This window comes from Somniosus microcephalus, unplaced genomic scaffold (assembly GCF_052327205.1).
Source record: "Somniosus microcephalus isolate GS21.2 unplaced genomic scaffold, FLI_Smic_1.0 scaffold306, whole genome shotgun sequence".
In the NCBI taxonomy this organism is placed as follows: Eukaryota; Metazoa; Chordata; class Chondrichthyes; order Squaliformes; family Somniosidae; genus Somniosus; species Somniosus microcephalus.
In genome coordinates this window covers 145,965-163,613 of record NW_028225493.1, presented here as the reverse complement: position 1 = coordinate 163,613, position 17,649 = coordinate 145,965, and the positions used below count along the sequence as shown (strand labels likewise).

The 17,649-nt window shown below is 47.0% G+C and overlaps 1 protein-coding gene across 9 annotated transcripts in view; it reads right to left on the bottom strand.

Moving 5' to 3' along the window:
• LOC147081902 (uncharacterized) overlaps positions 1-15,483 on the bottom strand; it is a 32,686-nt gene extending 17,203 nt beyond the window's left edge. The window contains exons 1-3 of one of the 9 annotated variants that reach the window (XR_015076382.1): positions 15,301-15,483; positions 14,738-14,840; positions 2,817-2,991 (exon numbers count right to left, since the gene is read on the bottom strand). Coding sequence is in view for 1 of the 9 variants with exons in the window: in XM_085980590.1 (XP_085836716.1) it covers positions 2,817-2,991; positions 9,203-9,271 (244 nt within the window). In the remaining 8 variants the exon portion in view is untranslated. The other 8 variants (XR_015076384.1, XR_015076383.1, XR_015076386.1 and 5 more) reach the window with 8 other exon arrangements.
• Positions 15,484-17,649: the final 2,166 nt, after the last annotated feature.

Sequence of the window (17,649 nt, the reverse complement as noted above, 5' to 3'; positions counted from 1 at the left end):
CAACTATCAGGAAAGGTTGAACAGGCTGAGGCTCTTTTCTCTAGAAAAGAGGTGTTCGATAGGGTAGACATGGAGAAGATGTTTCCACTTGTGGGGGAATTCAAAACTAGAGCCATAAATATAAGATAGTCACTAATAATTCCAATAAGGAATTCAGGAGAAACTTCTTTACCCAGAGAGTGGTGAGAATGTGGAACTCGCTACCAGGAATATTTGAGGCAAATAGCATTGATGCATTTAAGGGGAAGCTAGATAAAAACATGAGAGAGAAAGGAATTGAAGAGTATGCGGATAGGGTGAAATGAAGAGGAGTGGGAGGCGGCTCGTGTGGAGCATAAACACCAGCATAGACTGGTTGGGCCGAATGGTCCGTTTCTGTGCTGTAAATTCTATGAAGCAAACATTAAAAGGAGTTGCTATGCACTATACTTTGTTATCAGCATTCCTACCATATTAAATTACACATAAACGTGATATAGTGTTTAATGTTAAGATAACTGCCAGAATCACCATCTTACCTGAATCGTAATTATCAGTATCTTCCATGGTTATTCCCATCACTTTCTATCGTGGTATCACAGGGTCTAAGGATGGGAGACCCACCAGTGCCTAGGCAATCTTGGGAGTTGAATACAATCTTCTCCTTGTCAATATTTTTGACATAATTGATCAGCATTTTGACTGGTCAATTGATAGCCTGCGTGACTGAGATCATATTTTGTTGTCCTTCCTCATCACACTTGACTTTTCTGCTGCCTTCACATTCTCCTCTGCATCTTCTGTACAGCCCACCTGCATGAAACCTCTGTCTTGTTCCTACCTGTCTCAGTGCAGTCAATACATCTCAGAAATTTGTTGCTCATATGCCCTTTCTGTTGCCTCTGTTGTGCCCAGGACTCCATCTTTGCTCCCCACCTATTCATGATCTACACGTTAACCCTTAGTGATATCATCTGTAGGCAAGGAGTTATCTTACACATATACACAAATGACACCTAAATCTACCTATCTTCTGCCACCATCATGCCTCCAATACTATCTGACTTCCTGCACAACATCAAGTGCTGGATGAGTCACAACTTTGTGCAGCTCAACACTGAAAAATCTGGTTTGGTTTTCACCAGCACCCATGTGATTCTGGCATCAACTTCATCAACCTCCCTTTGTTGAGGATGTCCCCCAAAGGACTATGGCCCAGAAATTGTACCTCACTATGGCCATTTTACGCCCGTAAATGGGCGCAATGAGGGCAAATTTCGGAGACCAACATCTCGCACCTAAAGGACACCTGCAAGACATCCAACCCAATATTGCGTCGTGTCATATTTCAGGCATCCCTGGTGGGCGCCTAAGCCAAGCATTAGGACCCTTACATATGTCAATGAGGGGTTAATGCATGGTTTTGGCCCATCTGTGAAATTGGATGAGTGGAGCAGGAGTGGGAATGGAGCAGGAGTGGAGTGGGAGTGGGGCGGAGCGGGGGTGGAGCGGGGGTGGAGCGGGAGAGGAGTGGAGCGGGAGTGAGAATGGAGTGGGGCGGGAGTGGAGCAGGTGTGGGAGTGAAGTAAGAGTGGAGTGGGAGGGGAGTGGAGCGAGAGTGGGAGTGGAGCAGGTGTGGGAGTGGAGCGGGAGTGGAGCAGGTGTGGGAGTGAAGCAGGAGTGGAGCGGGAGTGGAGCAGGTGTGGGAGTGAAGTAAGAGTGGAGTGGGAGGGGAGTGGAGCGTGAGTGGGAGTGGAGCAGGTGTGGGAGTGGAGCGGGAGTGGGAGTGGAGCAGGTGTGGGAGTGAAGCAGGAGTGGAGCGGGAGCAGGAGTGGGAGTGGGAGTGGAGCAGGTGTGGGAGTGAAGTAGGAGTGGAGCGGGAGCAGGAGTGGGAGCAGGAGCGGGAGTGGAGCGGGAGTGGAGCGGGAGTGGGAGTGAAGCGGGAGCGGAGCGGCAGCGAGGCGGGAGTGGGGCGGGAGTGGGGCGGGAGTGGAGTAGTAGCAGAGCGGGAGTGGAGCGGGATTGGAGCGGGAGCGGAGCAGGAGTGGGAGTGGAGCGGGAGCGGAGTGGGAGTGGGAGTGGAGTGGGAGTGGAGCGGGAGTGGAGCGGGGGTGGAGCGGGGGTGGAGCGGGGGTGGAGCGGAGCGGGAGGGGAGTGGAGCGGGGGTGGAGCGGGGGTGGAGCGGAGCGGGAGGGGAGTGGAGCGGGGGTGGAGCGGGGGTGGAGCGGGAGTGGAGTAGGAGTCAGCCTGCCCTGCTCAGGATTCGAACAGCAACCGCCACCAAATGGTAAGTAAACTAAATTATTAAAAACATTCTTGTGTAGCCAGATGTAAACCCCCAAACTCCACAGAATCGCGATCGCTTCTTTGGGATCATTGCCAGTGAGACAAAGGGACCCTCCATAAAACAGACGATCTGCCTGTGGAGGTGCCACAGGCCCCGGCAGCTCAACAGATGTTACTGAGGCCCAAAGCCCACTTTAGGGCTGGTCTTGAGCCTCCTGATTGGGTGCTGTTGTGAGCCACTGGTTATTTGCCCAAAAATGGGCCTGAACCTATTTCTAGGCCTGTTTATTTAACCAAGCCTCAGTCTTCCTGCTTGTTGTCCATCTCTTCCCTTGTATCAAGTTGTATTTAAGCTGCATTGGCAGTTGTTGAAAATGTTTTGCTAAACAGGTTAACTTACTTTCAGTGCAAGAAGAGGCAAATGGAATTGTAATGGTTGGACAGTAACTAAGTGCAATTATTGCTGCACACAAGACAATTAATGACCTGGATAATTGTAGTTCAATGAGGTAAAAAAATCATGGATAGAAGTAAAAAGATAAATGGTTTACCCAGTTTGATAACAAAAATACAGCATCGTATCAGCATTTTCTGATGATTAACATGGTCCGTGACCATGAACATCAGCTCCAACTGTAGAAAGTGGACCCTTCTGCATGTCTCATCTCCATCGTTCCTCTGTCCAGCTCTTTTGTGAGATCCTCCATTCTGAGAAATACCTGCCTCCTGTGAACAATTTATAACATAAGATAATCCAGACAGAAAAGGCCATTCAGCTCCTCAATCTCTTTCCAGAGTCCATGTGTGATTACTTCACCATGGAACCTCAGCTCACACCATCTGTAGATCTACTTTAGGGGAAAAATAATTTCCATCGCTGAAACAATATAAAGTAATATTGCTAACATCGCTATGACCATCACCCCCGCCCATCACCCAATACTCCATCAGTTCCTTGCTCTGGGAGGCTAATCTACTATCCTCTGGGACCAACACTGTTTCTAACCTTTGACTATGGTCAAGGCTTGTGAATTTTGTGCTTCAGTCCTTTTCAGACACATCATTGCAAAGCTTCATCCTTATGAAATGAAGCTAAATTACCTAATTATTACAACAATGGTGTTTGACTCAAACCTAATGTGAAGAGCATGTTGGATGGGAGTATATACATGATGTGGACAGCATCTTGGATGGGAGTACATACATGATGTGAGAGCATGTTGGATGGGAGTATATACATGATGTGAGAGCATGTTGGATGGGAGTATATACATGATGTGAGAGCATGTTGGATGGGAGTATATACATGATGTGAGAACATGTTGGGTGGGAGTATATACATGATGTGAGAGCATGTTGGATGGGAGTATATACATGATGTGAGAGCATGTTGGATGGGAGTATATACATGATGTGAGAGCATGTTGGATGGGAGTATATACATGATGTGAGAACATGTTGGGTGGGAGTATATACATGATGTGAGAACATGTTGGATGGGAGTATATACATGATGTGAGAACATGTTGGGTGGGAGTATATACATGATGTGAGAACATGTTGGGTGGGAGTATATACATGATGTGAGAACATGTTGGGTGGGAGTATATACATGATGTGAGAACATGTTGGGTGGGAGTATATACATGATGTGAGAGCATGTTGGGTGGGAGTATATACATGATGTGAGAACATGTTGGATGGGAGTATATACATAATGTGAGAACATGTTGGGTGGGAGTATAGACATGATGTGAGAGCATGTTGGATGGGAGTATATACATGATGTGAGAGCATGTTGGATGGGAGTATATACATGATGTGAGAGCATGTTGGATGGGAGTATATACATGATGTGAGAGCATGTTGGATGGGAGTATATACATGATGTGAGAGCATGTTGGATGGGAGTATATACATGATGTGAGAACATGTTGGATGGGAGTATATACATGATGTGAGAACATGTTGGGTGGGAGTATATACATGATGTGAGAACATGTTGGGTGGGAGTATATACATGATGTGAGAGCATGTTGGGTGGGAGTATATAGATGATGTGAGAACATGTTGGATGGGAGTATATACATAATGTGAGAACATGTTGGGTGGGAGTATATACATGATGTGAGAGCATGTTGGATGGGAGTATATACATGATGTGAGAACATGTTGGATGGGAGTATATACATGATGTGAGAACATGTTGGATGGGAGTATATACATGATGTGAGAGCATGTTGGATGGGAGTATATACATGATGTGAGAGCATGTTGGATGGGAGTATATACATGATGTGAGAGCATGTTGGGTGGGAGTATATACATGATGTGAGAACATGTTGGATGGGAGCATATACATGATGTGAGAACATGTTGGATGGGAGTGTATACATGATGTGAGAACATGTTGGGTGGGAGTATATACATGATGTGAGAACATGTTGGATGGGAGTGTATACATGATGTGAGAGCATGTTGGGTGGGAGTATATACATGATGTGAGAACATGTTGGGTGGGAGTGTATACATGATGTGAGAACATGTTGGATGGGAGTATATACATGATGTGAGAACATGTTGGGTGGGAGTGTATACATGATGTGAGAGCATGTTGGGTGGGAGTATATACATGATGTGAGAACATGTTGGGTGGGAGTGTATACATGATGTGAGAACATGTTGGGTGGGAGTATATACATGATGTGAGAGCATGTTGGGTGGGAGTATATACATGATGTGAGAGCATGTTGGGTGGGAGTATATACATGATGTGAGAACATGTTGGGTGGGAGTATATACATGATGTGAGAGCATGTTGGGTGGGAGTATATACATGATGTGAGAGCATGTTGGGTGGGAGTATATACATGATGTGAGAACATGTTGGATGGGAGTATATACATGATGTGAGAACATGTTGGGTGGGAGTATATACATGATGTGAGAACATGTTGGGTGGGAGTATATACATGATGTGAGAACATGTTGGGTGGGAGTATATACATGATGTGAGAGCATGTTGGATGGGAGTATATACATGATGTGAGAGCATGTTGGGTGGGAGTATATACATGATGTGAGAGCATGTTGGGTGGGAGTATATACATGATGTGAGAACATGTTGGATGGGAGTATATACATGATGTGAGAACATGTTGGGTGGGAGTATATACATGATGTGAGAACATGTTGGATGGGAGTATATACATGATGTGAGAACATGTTGGGTGGGAGTATATACATGATGTGAGAACATGTTGGGTGGGAGTATATACATGATGTGAGAACATGTTGGATGGGAGTATATACATGATGTGAGAACATGTTGGGTGGGAGTATATACATGATGTGAGAACATGTTGGGTGGGAGTATATACATGATGTGAGAACATGTTGGATGGGAGTATATACATGATGTGAGAACATGTTGGATGGGAGTATATACATGATGTGAGAACATGTTGGATGGGAGTATATACATGATGTGAGAACATGTTGGGTGGGAGTATATACATGATGTGAGAACATGTTGGGTGGGAGTATATACATGATGTGAGAACATGTTGGGTGGGAGTATATACATGATGTGAGAACATGTTGGGTGGGAGTAAATCTTGTGTCAGCTGAATGCAGAGAAATAGAAAAAGGCAGTGAGGAGGGATGAATATGAGCTAAGTGAACGGGAGCCTGACATCACATGATCTGCAATTACTTGGTGTAATATCAACTAGCACAAAGCACAATTTATGGTGATACAGAGGAATTTACTGGGTAAACAGGCTGCTGGAATGTTACTGTGACACATCAGCATATAAAAACAGGCAGCCTGGCACAGCTACCAACAGAACTACCCATTGCAGGGCTATTAAACAATGGCGAGCAACCTTCTACCCATAATAAATAGAGCTACCTGCCACCTGTAAATAATAGTATTACCCATTATTAACCATGCTACCTGCCACCCATAACTGTTATTACTGGACAGGTAATAACAAATGTTCCTGCCTTTTCCAATTAATACCAGGTCAAGGAGTATCTATGCACTGGTAGCATGGCAGCTTGTTAACGACATCACTTGAAGGCACTTTGAAAATGAAGCCGAGAGGAACTGGGTGATTCTGCGGCCTGAAAACTGATGCTCCAGTCGTAGGATCCGGGTTCACATCTAGCATGGCCTGAAAAGGTCTGTTGTCTGGGAGCACTATTTCAATTGAGCTTGGACAATTCCTGGTGAACACAGTCCTGGTGAGTACAGATCAAGTGAGCACATTCCAGGTGAGCACAGTCCTGGTGCATGACACTGACCTTAAGTCCATATCAAATGACAATTTCACTCAGAGGCCACAGCAATAGGTGTGAAAAATTAAACATGTGCACCAGGGGTGCTGTTGTTGGGGACTGAGATGTTGGAATAATGTAGGGTGCTGATGTTTCAGGTGTGACACCAGATGTAGGAGGAGGTTACAGAGATAGGGAGGGTTGTAGGGCTGGAGGAGGTTACAGAGATAGGGAGGGTGTAGGGCTGGAGGAGGTTACAGAGATAGGGAGGGCTGTAGGGCTGGAGGAGGTTACAGAGATAGGGAGGGATGTAGGGCTGGAGGAGGTTACAGAGATAGGGAGGGCTGTAGGGCTGGAGGAGGTTACAGAGATAGGGAGGGTTGTAGGGCTGGAGGAGGTTACAGAGATAGGGAGGGATGTAGGGCTGGAGGAGGTTACAGAGATAGGGAGGGTTGTAGGGCTGGAGGAGGTTACAGAGATAGGGAGGGGTGTAGGGGCTGGAGGAGGTTACAGAGATAGGGAGGGATGTAGGGCTGGAGGAGGTTACAGAGATAGGGAGGGATGTAGGGCTGGAGGAGGTTACAGAGATAGGGAGGGTTGTAGGGCTGGAGGAGGTTACAGAGATAGGGAGGGTTGTAGGGCTGGAGGAGGTTACAGAGATAGGGAGGGGTGTAGGGGCTGGAGGAGGTTACAGAGATAGGGAGGGATGTAGGGCTGGAGGAGGTTACAGAGATAGGGAGGGTTGTAGGGCTGGAGGAGGTTACAGAGATAGGGAGGGATGTAGGGCTGGAGGAGGTTACAGAGATAGGGAGGGTTGTAGGGCTGGAGGAGGTTACAGAGATAGGGAGGGATGTAGGGCTGGAGGAGGTTACAGAGATAGGGAGGGTTGTAGGGCTGGAGGAGGTTATAGAGATAGGGAGGGATGTAGGGCTGGAGGAGGTTACAGAGATAGGGAGGGATGTAGGGCTGGAGGAGGTTACAGAGATAGGGAGGGTTGTAGGGCTGGAGGAGGTTATAGAGATAGGGAGGGTTGTAGGGGCTGGAGGTGGTTACAGAGATAGGGAGGGGTGTAGGAGCTGGAGGAGGTTACAGAGAGAGGGAGGGCTGTAGGGCTGGAGGAGGTTACAGGGATAGGGAGGGTTGTAGGGGCTGGAGGAGGTTACAGAGATAGGGAGGGTTGTAGGGCTGGAGGAGGTTACAGAGATAGGGAGGGATGTAGGGCTGGAGGAGGTTACAGAGATAGGGAGGGATGTAGGGCTGGAGGAGGTTACAGAGATAGGGAGGGATGTAGGGCTGGAGGAGGTTACAGAGATAGGGAGGGTTGTAGGGCTGGAGGAGGTTATAGAGATAGGGAGGGATGTAGGGCTGGAGGAGGTTACAGAGATAGGGAGGGATGTAGGGCTGGAGGAGGTTACAGAGATAGGGAGGGATGTAGGGCTGGAGGAGGTTACAGAGATAGGGAGGGATGTAGGGCTGGAGGAGGTTACAGAGATAGGGAGGGTTGTAGGGCTGGAGGAGGTTACAGAGATAGGGAGGGGTGTAGGGGCTGGAGGAGGTTACAGAGATAGGGAGGGTTGTAGGGCTGGAGGAGGTTATAGAGATAGGGAGGGTTGTAGGGCTGGAGGAGGTTACAGAGATAGGGAGGGTTGTAGGGGGCTGGAGGAGGTTACAGAGATAGGGAGGGTTGTAGGGCTGGAGGAGGTTACAGAGATAGGGAGGGTTGTAGGGCTGGAGGAGGTTACAGAGATAGGGAGGGTTGTAGGGCTGGAGGAGGTTACAGAGATAGGGAGGGATGTAGGGCTGGAGGAGGTTATAGAGATAGGGAGGGTTGTAGGGGGCTGGAGGAGGTTACTGAGATAGGGAGGGTTGTAGGGCTGGAGGAGGTTACAGAGATAGGGAGGGATGTAGGGCTGGAGGAGGTTACAGAGATAGGGAGGGTTGTTGGGCTGGAGGAGGTTACAGAGGAATTTCTTCTCTCAGAGGGTCGTGAATCTTTGGAAGCGGAGTCATTGAATATATTTAAGGCTGAGATAGACAGATTTTTGAGCAACAGGGGAGTCGAGAGTTATGGGGAGTGGGCAGGAAAGTGGAGTTGAGGCCAAAATCGGAACAGCCATGGTTGTAGGGCTGGAGGGGGTTACAGAGCTAAGGAGGTTCCCTGCTGGGGTACAGGGTCCTTGCTTCCTGTGGGATCTTGCCCAAGTGGCCATTCTCTGTCAGCTGAGACAGTGAGTAGTGACATATTTATTCTACCATTGGGGAATTATATAACAGAGTAAGGTCCTGTTCTCGCCCAATATCCACATGCACATATTTTCCAGCAGAGGCTGTTGGCTAGTGATCAGGAGCCAGGACCCAGGCATTTTTCTTTCCTAGCCAGGGGCGAACTGCAGTCTCCCACCAGTGTCCTGTCATCAACAACTCTCAGATAGAGCCTCTTTTTGAAAGGTAAGGGAGTCGAGGGTTATGGGGAGCAGGCAGGGAAGTGGAGTTGAGGCCAAGATCAGATCAGCCAGGATCTTATTGAATGGCGGAGTAGGCTCGAGGGGCCAAATAATCTATTCCTGCTCCTACATCTTATGATCTTATGTTATGTTCTTTGCTCTGAATCAGACCTGGAACATTTCTGTATGGTCTAGCTTCACACTAATTTTACCTTAATCGGAGAATTCAGTTTCCATTTGACATCATAGTATTGCAACCTTTCAGAATAAACAATCAACATTTAGCCTGATTTTTAAAAAATATGGAGCTAATAGATACTGGTTTCACAAACAGCCCTCCTAGTGTTGCTGCAGTAAGCCCATCTGCCTCCAGTCAATCCTGCAATCATAAGAACATAAGAAGTAGGAGCAGGAGTAGGCCATATGGCCCCTCGGGCCTGCTCCGCCATTCAATAGGATCATGGCTGATCCGAATCTAGACTCACGTCCACTTCCCTGCCCGCTCCCCGTAACCCTTAATTCCCTTATCAGCTAGGAAACTGTCTATCTCCGTTTTAAATTTATTTAATGTTGCAGCTTCCACAGCTCTCTGAGGTAGCAAATTCCATAGATTTACTACCCTCTGAGTGAAGAAGTTTCTCCTCATCTCAGTTTTGAAACGGCAGCCCCTTATTCTAATATTATGCCCCCTAGCTCTAGTCTCACCCATCAGTGGAAACATCCTCCCCGCATCCACCCGATCAAGCCCCCTCACAATCTTATATGTTTCGATAAGATCGCCTCTCATTCTTCTGAATTCCAATGAGTAGAGGCCCAACCTACTCAACCTTTCCTCATGAGTCAACCCCCTCATCTCCGGAATCAACCGAGTGAACCTTCTCTGAACTGCCTCGAGAGCAAGTACATCTTTTCTTAAATATGGAAACCAAAACTGTACGCAATATTCCAGGTGTGGCCTCACCAGTACCCTGTATAACTGAAGCAAGACTTCCCTGCTTTTATACTCCATCCCCCTTGCAATAAAAGCCAAGATTCCATTGGCCTTCCTGATCACCTGCTGTACCTGCATACCAACCTTCTGTGTTTCATGTACCAGGACCCCCAGATCCCTTTGTACTGTAGCACTTTGCAGTTTCTCTCCATTTAGATAATAACTTGCTCTTTGATTTTTTCTGCCAAAGTGCATAACCTCACACTTTCCAACATTATATTCCATCTGCCAAATTTCTGCCCACTCACTTAGCCTGTCTATGTCCTTTTGCGGGTTTTTTATGTCCTCCTCACTCACTGCTTTCCCTCCCATCTTTGTATCGTCAGCAAACTTGGATATGTTGCATTTGGTCCCCTCCTCCAAATCGTTAATATAGATTGTAAAGAGTTGGGGTCCCAGCACTGACCCCTGCGGAACACCACTAGTTACTGATTGCCAACCCGAGAATGAACCATTTATCCCAACTCTCTGTTTTCTGTTAGATAGCCAATCTTCCACCCATGCCAGTATATTACCCCCAATCCCATGATTTTTTATCTTGTGCAGTAATCTTTTGTGTGGCACCTTGTCAAATGCCTTTTGGAAGTCCAAATACACCACATCCACTGGTTCCCCTTTATCCACCCTGTTTGTTACATCATCAAAGAATTCAAGCAAATTTGTCAAGCATGATTTCCCCTTCATAAAACCATGCTGACTCTGTCCGATTAAATTATGCTTATCCAAATGTCCTGTTACTGCTTCCTTAATAATGGACTCCAACATTTTACCAACCACAGATGTTAGGTTAACTGGTCTATAGTTTCCAGCCTTTTGTCTACCTCCCTTTTTAAATAAGGGCGTTACATTAGCAGTTTTCCAATCTGCTGGGAGCTTTCCTGAATCCAGGGAGTTTTGGAAAATTACCACCAATGCATCTGCAATCCCTACCGCTACTTCTCTCAGACCCTAGGATGTAAGCCATCAGGTCCAGGGGATTTATCCGCCTTAAGTCCCATTATCTTACCGAGTACCATCTCCTTAGTGATTTTAATCGTGTTTAGCTCCTCCCCCCTATAGCCCCCTGTTTGTCCAGTGTTGAGATATTTTTAGTGTCCTCTACTGTAAAGACTGATACAAAATATTTGTTCAGCGTATTTGCCATCTCCATGTTCCCCACTACTAATTTCCCGGTCTCGTCCTCTAAGGGACCAACATTCACTTTAGCCACCCTTTTTCTTTTTATATTACTGTAGAAACTCTTGCTATCTGTTTCTTTATTTTTTGCTAGTTTACTTTCATAATCTATCTTCCCTTTCTTAATTAATCTTTTGGTTATTCTTTGCTGGCTTTTAAATGCTTCCCAATCTTCTATCCTCCCACTAGATTTGGCTACTTTATATGCCCTTGTTTTCAGTCGGATACTATCCTTTATTACTTTACTTAGCCACGGATGGCTGTCTTTTCTTTTACGCCCCTTTTTCCTCAGTGGAATATATTTTTCTTGAAAGTTGTGAAATATCTCCTTGAATGTACACCACTGCTCCTGTACCATCTTACACCTTAATCTATTTTCCCAGTCCACTTTAGTCAACTCTGCTCTCATACCTTCATAGTCTCCTTTATTTAAGCTTAGTACGCTGGTTTGAGATCCAACTCTCTCACCCTCCAACTGAATTTGGAATTCAACCATGTTATGGTCACTCATTCCAAGGGGATCCTTTACTAGGACATTTTTTATTAATCCTGTCTCATTACACAGGACCAGATCTAAGATTGCCTGCCCCCTGGTTGGTTCAGTAACATACTGCTCAAGGAACCCATCCCTAATGCACTCTATGAACTCTTCCTCAAGGCTGCCCTGCCCAATTTGATTTGTCCAGTCAATATGAAAGTTAAAATCTCCCATGATTATAGCTGTTCCCTTATTACAAGCCCCAACTATTTCCTGATTTATACTCCGACCAATCACTGGATGGTCAGTTCCACAACTGGACCAGTGAAAGCCCAATATTTTTGCCCACACGCTAAATGGATATTGCAGCTGATTGAGGGGAAATTAGTGATAGAGATAAAAACAGAAAATGCTGGAGTTACTCAGCAGGTCAGGTAGCATCTGTGACGAGAGAAACAGAGTTAACGTTTCAGGTCCATGACCTTTCGTCAGTGATAGAGAGCTTCATACAACCAGCAAGCACTTTGTGCTTTAAAGGTTTCGAGCGACAACTGATGTTTCTTTTCATTGGCTTCAGTTGAACTGTTAGATTAATGGAAGTTATCATGTTTCCAGTTGAAGCAATTCCAATTTTGAAGTAGATTTGTTTGACCTGGAGAACCCATCCGAAAGAAATCCTGCCCCCCGGGTGACAACTGAAGTGTGACAGTCTTCAAACTTTCAGAGCTGAACCGACAGGAATGAATCGCCCGGAAAAGGGAGAAATTCTTCTTGCAATGAAAAACGGGAGTGACTGTTCCCCACTAGTGGAGTTAGAGAGTGTCCTGGGCGATTTCGGAGGTTTGTTAACTTCATCCTCCCGCTTTTTCCTCCATTAACAGTGGAATTTCTGCCTCTTTCCTGATGTGACAATGCCATAGATTTTGATTTAGCTTCCAACTCCACTCTCAATGCGGGTATCTATCTGTGAATCATAGAATCATAGAAATGTACAGCACAGAAGCAGGCCATTCGGCCCCCGCGTGTCTCTCTCGCTCGCTCTCTCTTTCTCTCTGGCTCACCTTCTCGCTCTCTCTCTCTCTCTTTCTCTGTCTCTCTCGCTCTCTCTCTCTCTTTCTCTCGCTCGCTCGCTCTCTGTCTCTTTCTCTCTGGCTCACCTTCTCGCTCTCTCTCTCTTTCTCTTTCTCTGTCTCTCTCTCTCTCTCTCTCTCTCGCTCGCTCGCTCTCTGTCTCTTTCTCTCTGGCTCACCTTCTCGCTCTCTCTCTCTTTCTCTGTCTCTCTCTCTCTCTCTCTCGCTCGCTCGCTCTCTGTCTCTTTCTCTCTGGCTCACCTTCTCGCTCTCTCTCTCTTTCTCTGTCTCTCTCTCTCTCTCTCTCGCTCGCTCGCTCTCTGTCTCTTTCTCTCTGGCTCACCTTCTGGCTCTCTCTCTCTCTTTTTCTCTGTCTCTCTCGCTCTCTCTCTCTTTTTCTCGCTCTCTCTCTCTCTCTCTGTCTCTTTCTCTCTGGCTCACCTTCTCGCTCTCTCGCTCTCTCTCTGTCTCTGTCTCTCGCTCTCTGTCTCTCTGATTCTGATTTGTTTTTAGATTCTCCAGCAATGTTCGGATCAATCGCAAGAACGGATTCAAAAGGACCTGAGAAAAGGTTGATGGGCGAAGTCTTATCGGAAACAGTCACAATATGGTCCTGGCCACCTCCAAACACACAGCAAGTGCAGAAACTGTGAGATTCCTTGTTTATTTCTAAATCGGTGCTTTATTTCCCATACCCTTTCCTCAACCCGGAGTAATTATCCCCGCACAGTCTCTCCGCCTCAGGGAGATCGATCAGCGCAATGACACCGCTACTTGTTAGCTTGCTGCAATTTAAAATCTTGTAATGAAAATTGGTTATGAATTTAAAAGCTGGCTCTGTTTCTGCCCCATTCCTTAACTGAACAGGATTTTCAGACTCCTGCGAAGGGAAGTTTAACTCTTATCAAAAAGTTCCAGAATATCCCCGCGCTCCAAGAAGCGACCTCAGTGTCCCCGGAATCTGATAAACAGGCACCAGGTCTGCACAATCCCCGTTACCCGCACAATCCCCGCACAATCCCCGTTACCCGCACAATCCCCGCACAATCCCCGTTACCCGCACAATCCCCGCTACCCGCACAATCCCCGCACAATCCCCGTTACCCGCACAATCCGCACAGTCCCCGTTACCCGCACAATCCCCGTTACCCGCACAATCCCCGCACAATCCCCGCTACCCGCACAATCCCCGCACAATCCCCGTTACCCGCACAATCCCCGTTACCTCCCCGTTACCCGCAAAATCCCCGTTACCTCCCCGTTACCCGCAAAATCCCCGTTACCTGCACAATCCCCGTTACCTCCCCGTTACCCGCACAATCCCCGTTACCTCCCCGTTACCCGCACAATCCCCGTTACCTCCCCGTTACCTGCACAATCCCCGTTACCTCCCCGTTACCCGCACAATCCCCGTTACCTCCCCGTTACCCGCACAATCCCCGTTACCTCCCCGTTACCCGCACAATCCCCGTTACCTCCCCGTTACCCGCACAATCCCCGTTACCCGCACAATCCCCGTTACCTCCCCGTTACCTGCACAATCCCCGTTACCTCCCCGTTACCCGCACAATCCCCGTTACCTCCCCGTTACCTGCACAATCCCCGTTACCTCCCCGTTACCCGCACAATCCCCGTTACCTCCCCGTTACCCGCACAATCCCCGTTACCTGCACAATCCCCGTTACCCGCACAATCCCCGTTACCTCCCCGTTACCCGCACAATCCCCGTTACCCGCACAATCCCCGTTACCTCCCCGTTACCCGCACAATCCCCGTTACCTGCACAATCCCCGTTACCTGCACAATCCCCGTTACCTCCCCGTTACCCGCACAATCCCCGTTACCCGCACAATCCCCGTTACCCGCACAATCCCCGTTACCCGCACAATCCCCGTTACCTCCCCGTTACCTGCACAATCCCCGTTACCTCCCCGTTACCCGCACAATCCCCGTTACCTGCACAATCCCCGTTACCCGCACAATCCCCGTTACCTCCCCGTTACCTCCCCGTTACCCGCACAATCCCCGTTACCCGCACAGTCCCCGATACCCGCACAGCTCCACCTCGGCCCTCGTTGGCTCCACTTGTGGTCTCGGCTCAGTGACCGTCTCGATTCGCTTCTTCCATCCCCATTCTACCAAAAAGCAAATGTTTGGTGAGTGGAGTCTGGGGCAGGAAACTTTAAACAGAGTCACCGCCCCGCGTTACAGGCCCCTCAAAAACAATTAAATCTTTTCCACTGAAGATTTTTTTACATCATAGAGAGGACTTCTATTGATCAATAAACCTCCGCAGTTGGATTTCAAACATGAAAGATTTTAAGTCTATTTTTATAAATTCAAGTTCTACCTCTGAATCCGATTTAAAGGAAGTTATTCTTCAAATAACAAGTCCGGAGTCCGAAATTCACTCGATAAATTGGCACTGCCCCGGTTAAAGAGATTTCTCTGACATTACATGGGATCGGAGGGGTCGATTGGCCGTGCTGGGAATTCCGACAACTGGAATTTCATAATTTTAAACTTTTTTACGGCCAAAACCCAATTTCCGCGAATGAAGAGATAAAGTTAATAAAGTTGAAAGTGTTTCCATACCCACGGGACACAATCTGGGCCGTTCCCGGAGTTTGCTCCGCTCCCAGACTGGTTTCAGCTTCTGCACGGCTCACACTGCTTCCAGTCGCTGATTTTTATGCTTTCCATCCGGTGACAATTGGTTTATAAATCAGAGCTGGCCGACAATCCGAGCCGGAATTCCGTTACCTGTTGGGATTGATAAAGAGTTCTTGTAACAAATAGTCATCCTGCTTCTGCTAATCTTCGCCTCACAGCAAACACTGAGCTGATATATTTCAGCACATTCACCGCAGCGCCTTTTCCGCTCTGGAACAATTTCTTTTCACTGGACGATTTTCAATCCACACAATTTTCTTTAATAAACTTTTTACCCTTTAATTCCCCCGTTCACTGGTGATTTTTTAACCTTTTAATTGAATTCTCAAAAAATGTACACACAAACACACTCACTCACTGACACACACATACACACTCACACTGACACACACATACACACTCACACTGACACACACATACACACTCACACTGACACACACATACACACACACACTGACACACACATACACACTCACTCACTGACACACACATACACACTCACTGACACACACATACACACTCACTCACTGACACACACATACACACTCACACTGACACACACATACACACTCACACTGACACACACATACACACTCACACACTGACACACACATACACACTCACTCACTGACACACACATACACACTCACTCACTGACACACACATACACACACACACTGACACACACATACACACTCACTCACTGACACACACATACATACTCACACTGACACACACATACACACTCACTCACTGACACATACATACACACTCACTCACTGACACACACATACACACTCACACTGACACACACATACACACTCACTGACACACACATACACACTCACTCACTGACACACACATACACACTCACACTGACACACACACACACACTCACACTGACACACACATACACACACACATACACACACATACACACACACACACTCACACACTGACACACACACACACACATACACACTCACTCACTGACACACACATACACACTCACTCACTGACACACACATACACACTCACTCACTGACACACACATACACATTCACACTGACACACACATACACACTCACTCACTGACACACACATACACACTCACACTGACACACACATACACACTCACTCACTGACACACACATACACACTCACTCACTGACACACACATACACACTCACACTGACACACACATACACACTCACACTGACACACACATACACACTCACTCACTGACACACACATACACACACATACACACACACACTCACACACTGACACACACACACACACACATACACACTCACTCACTGACACACACATACACACTCACTCACTGACACACACTGACACACACATACACACTCACTCACACTGACACACACATACACACTCACTCACTGACACACACATACACACTCACTCACTGACACACACATACACACACATACACACTCACTCACACTCACACTGACACACACACACACTCACTCACACTGACACACACATACACACTCACTCACTGACACACATACACACACACATACACACACATACACACTCACACACACTCACACACACTCACACACTGACACACACATACACACACACACTGACACACACATACACACTCACTCACACTCACACACTGACACACACACACACTCACTCACACTGACACACACATACACACTCACTCGCTGACACACAAATACACACTCACTCACACTGACACACACATACACACACACATACACACACATACACACTCACTCACACACACACACACTCACACACTGACACACACATACACACTCACTCACTGACACACACATACACACTCACTCACACTGACACACATACACACGCACATACACACACATACACACACACACACTCACACATATAGTCACACACTCTGACACACACATTCACACTCAAAACACACACACAAACACACTCAGATATAGTCACTCACACTCACACTCACACACACACTCACACTCACACACATACACACACACACACACACTCACACATATAGTCACACACACTGACACACACACATTCACACTCAAAACACACACACAAACACACTCACAGATATAGTCACTCACACTCACACTCACACACACACACACACATACACACACTCACATATAGTCACACACACTGACACACACACATTCACACTCAAAACTCACACACAGACACACTCACACATATACACATTCACACATCTACACACACACTCACACATAC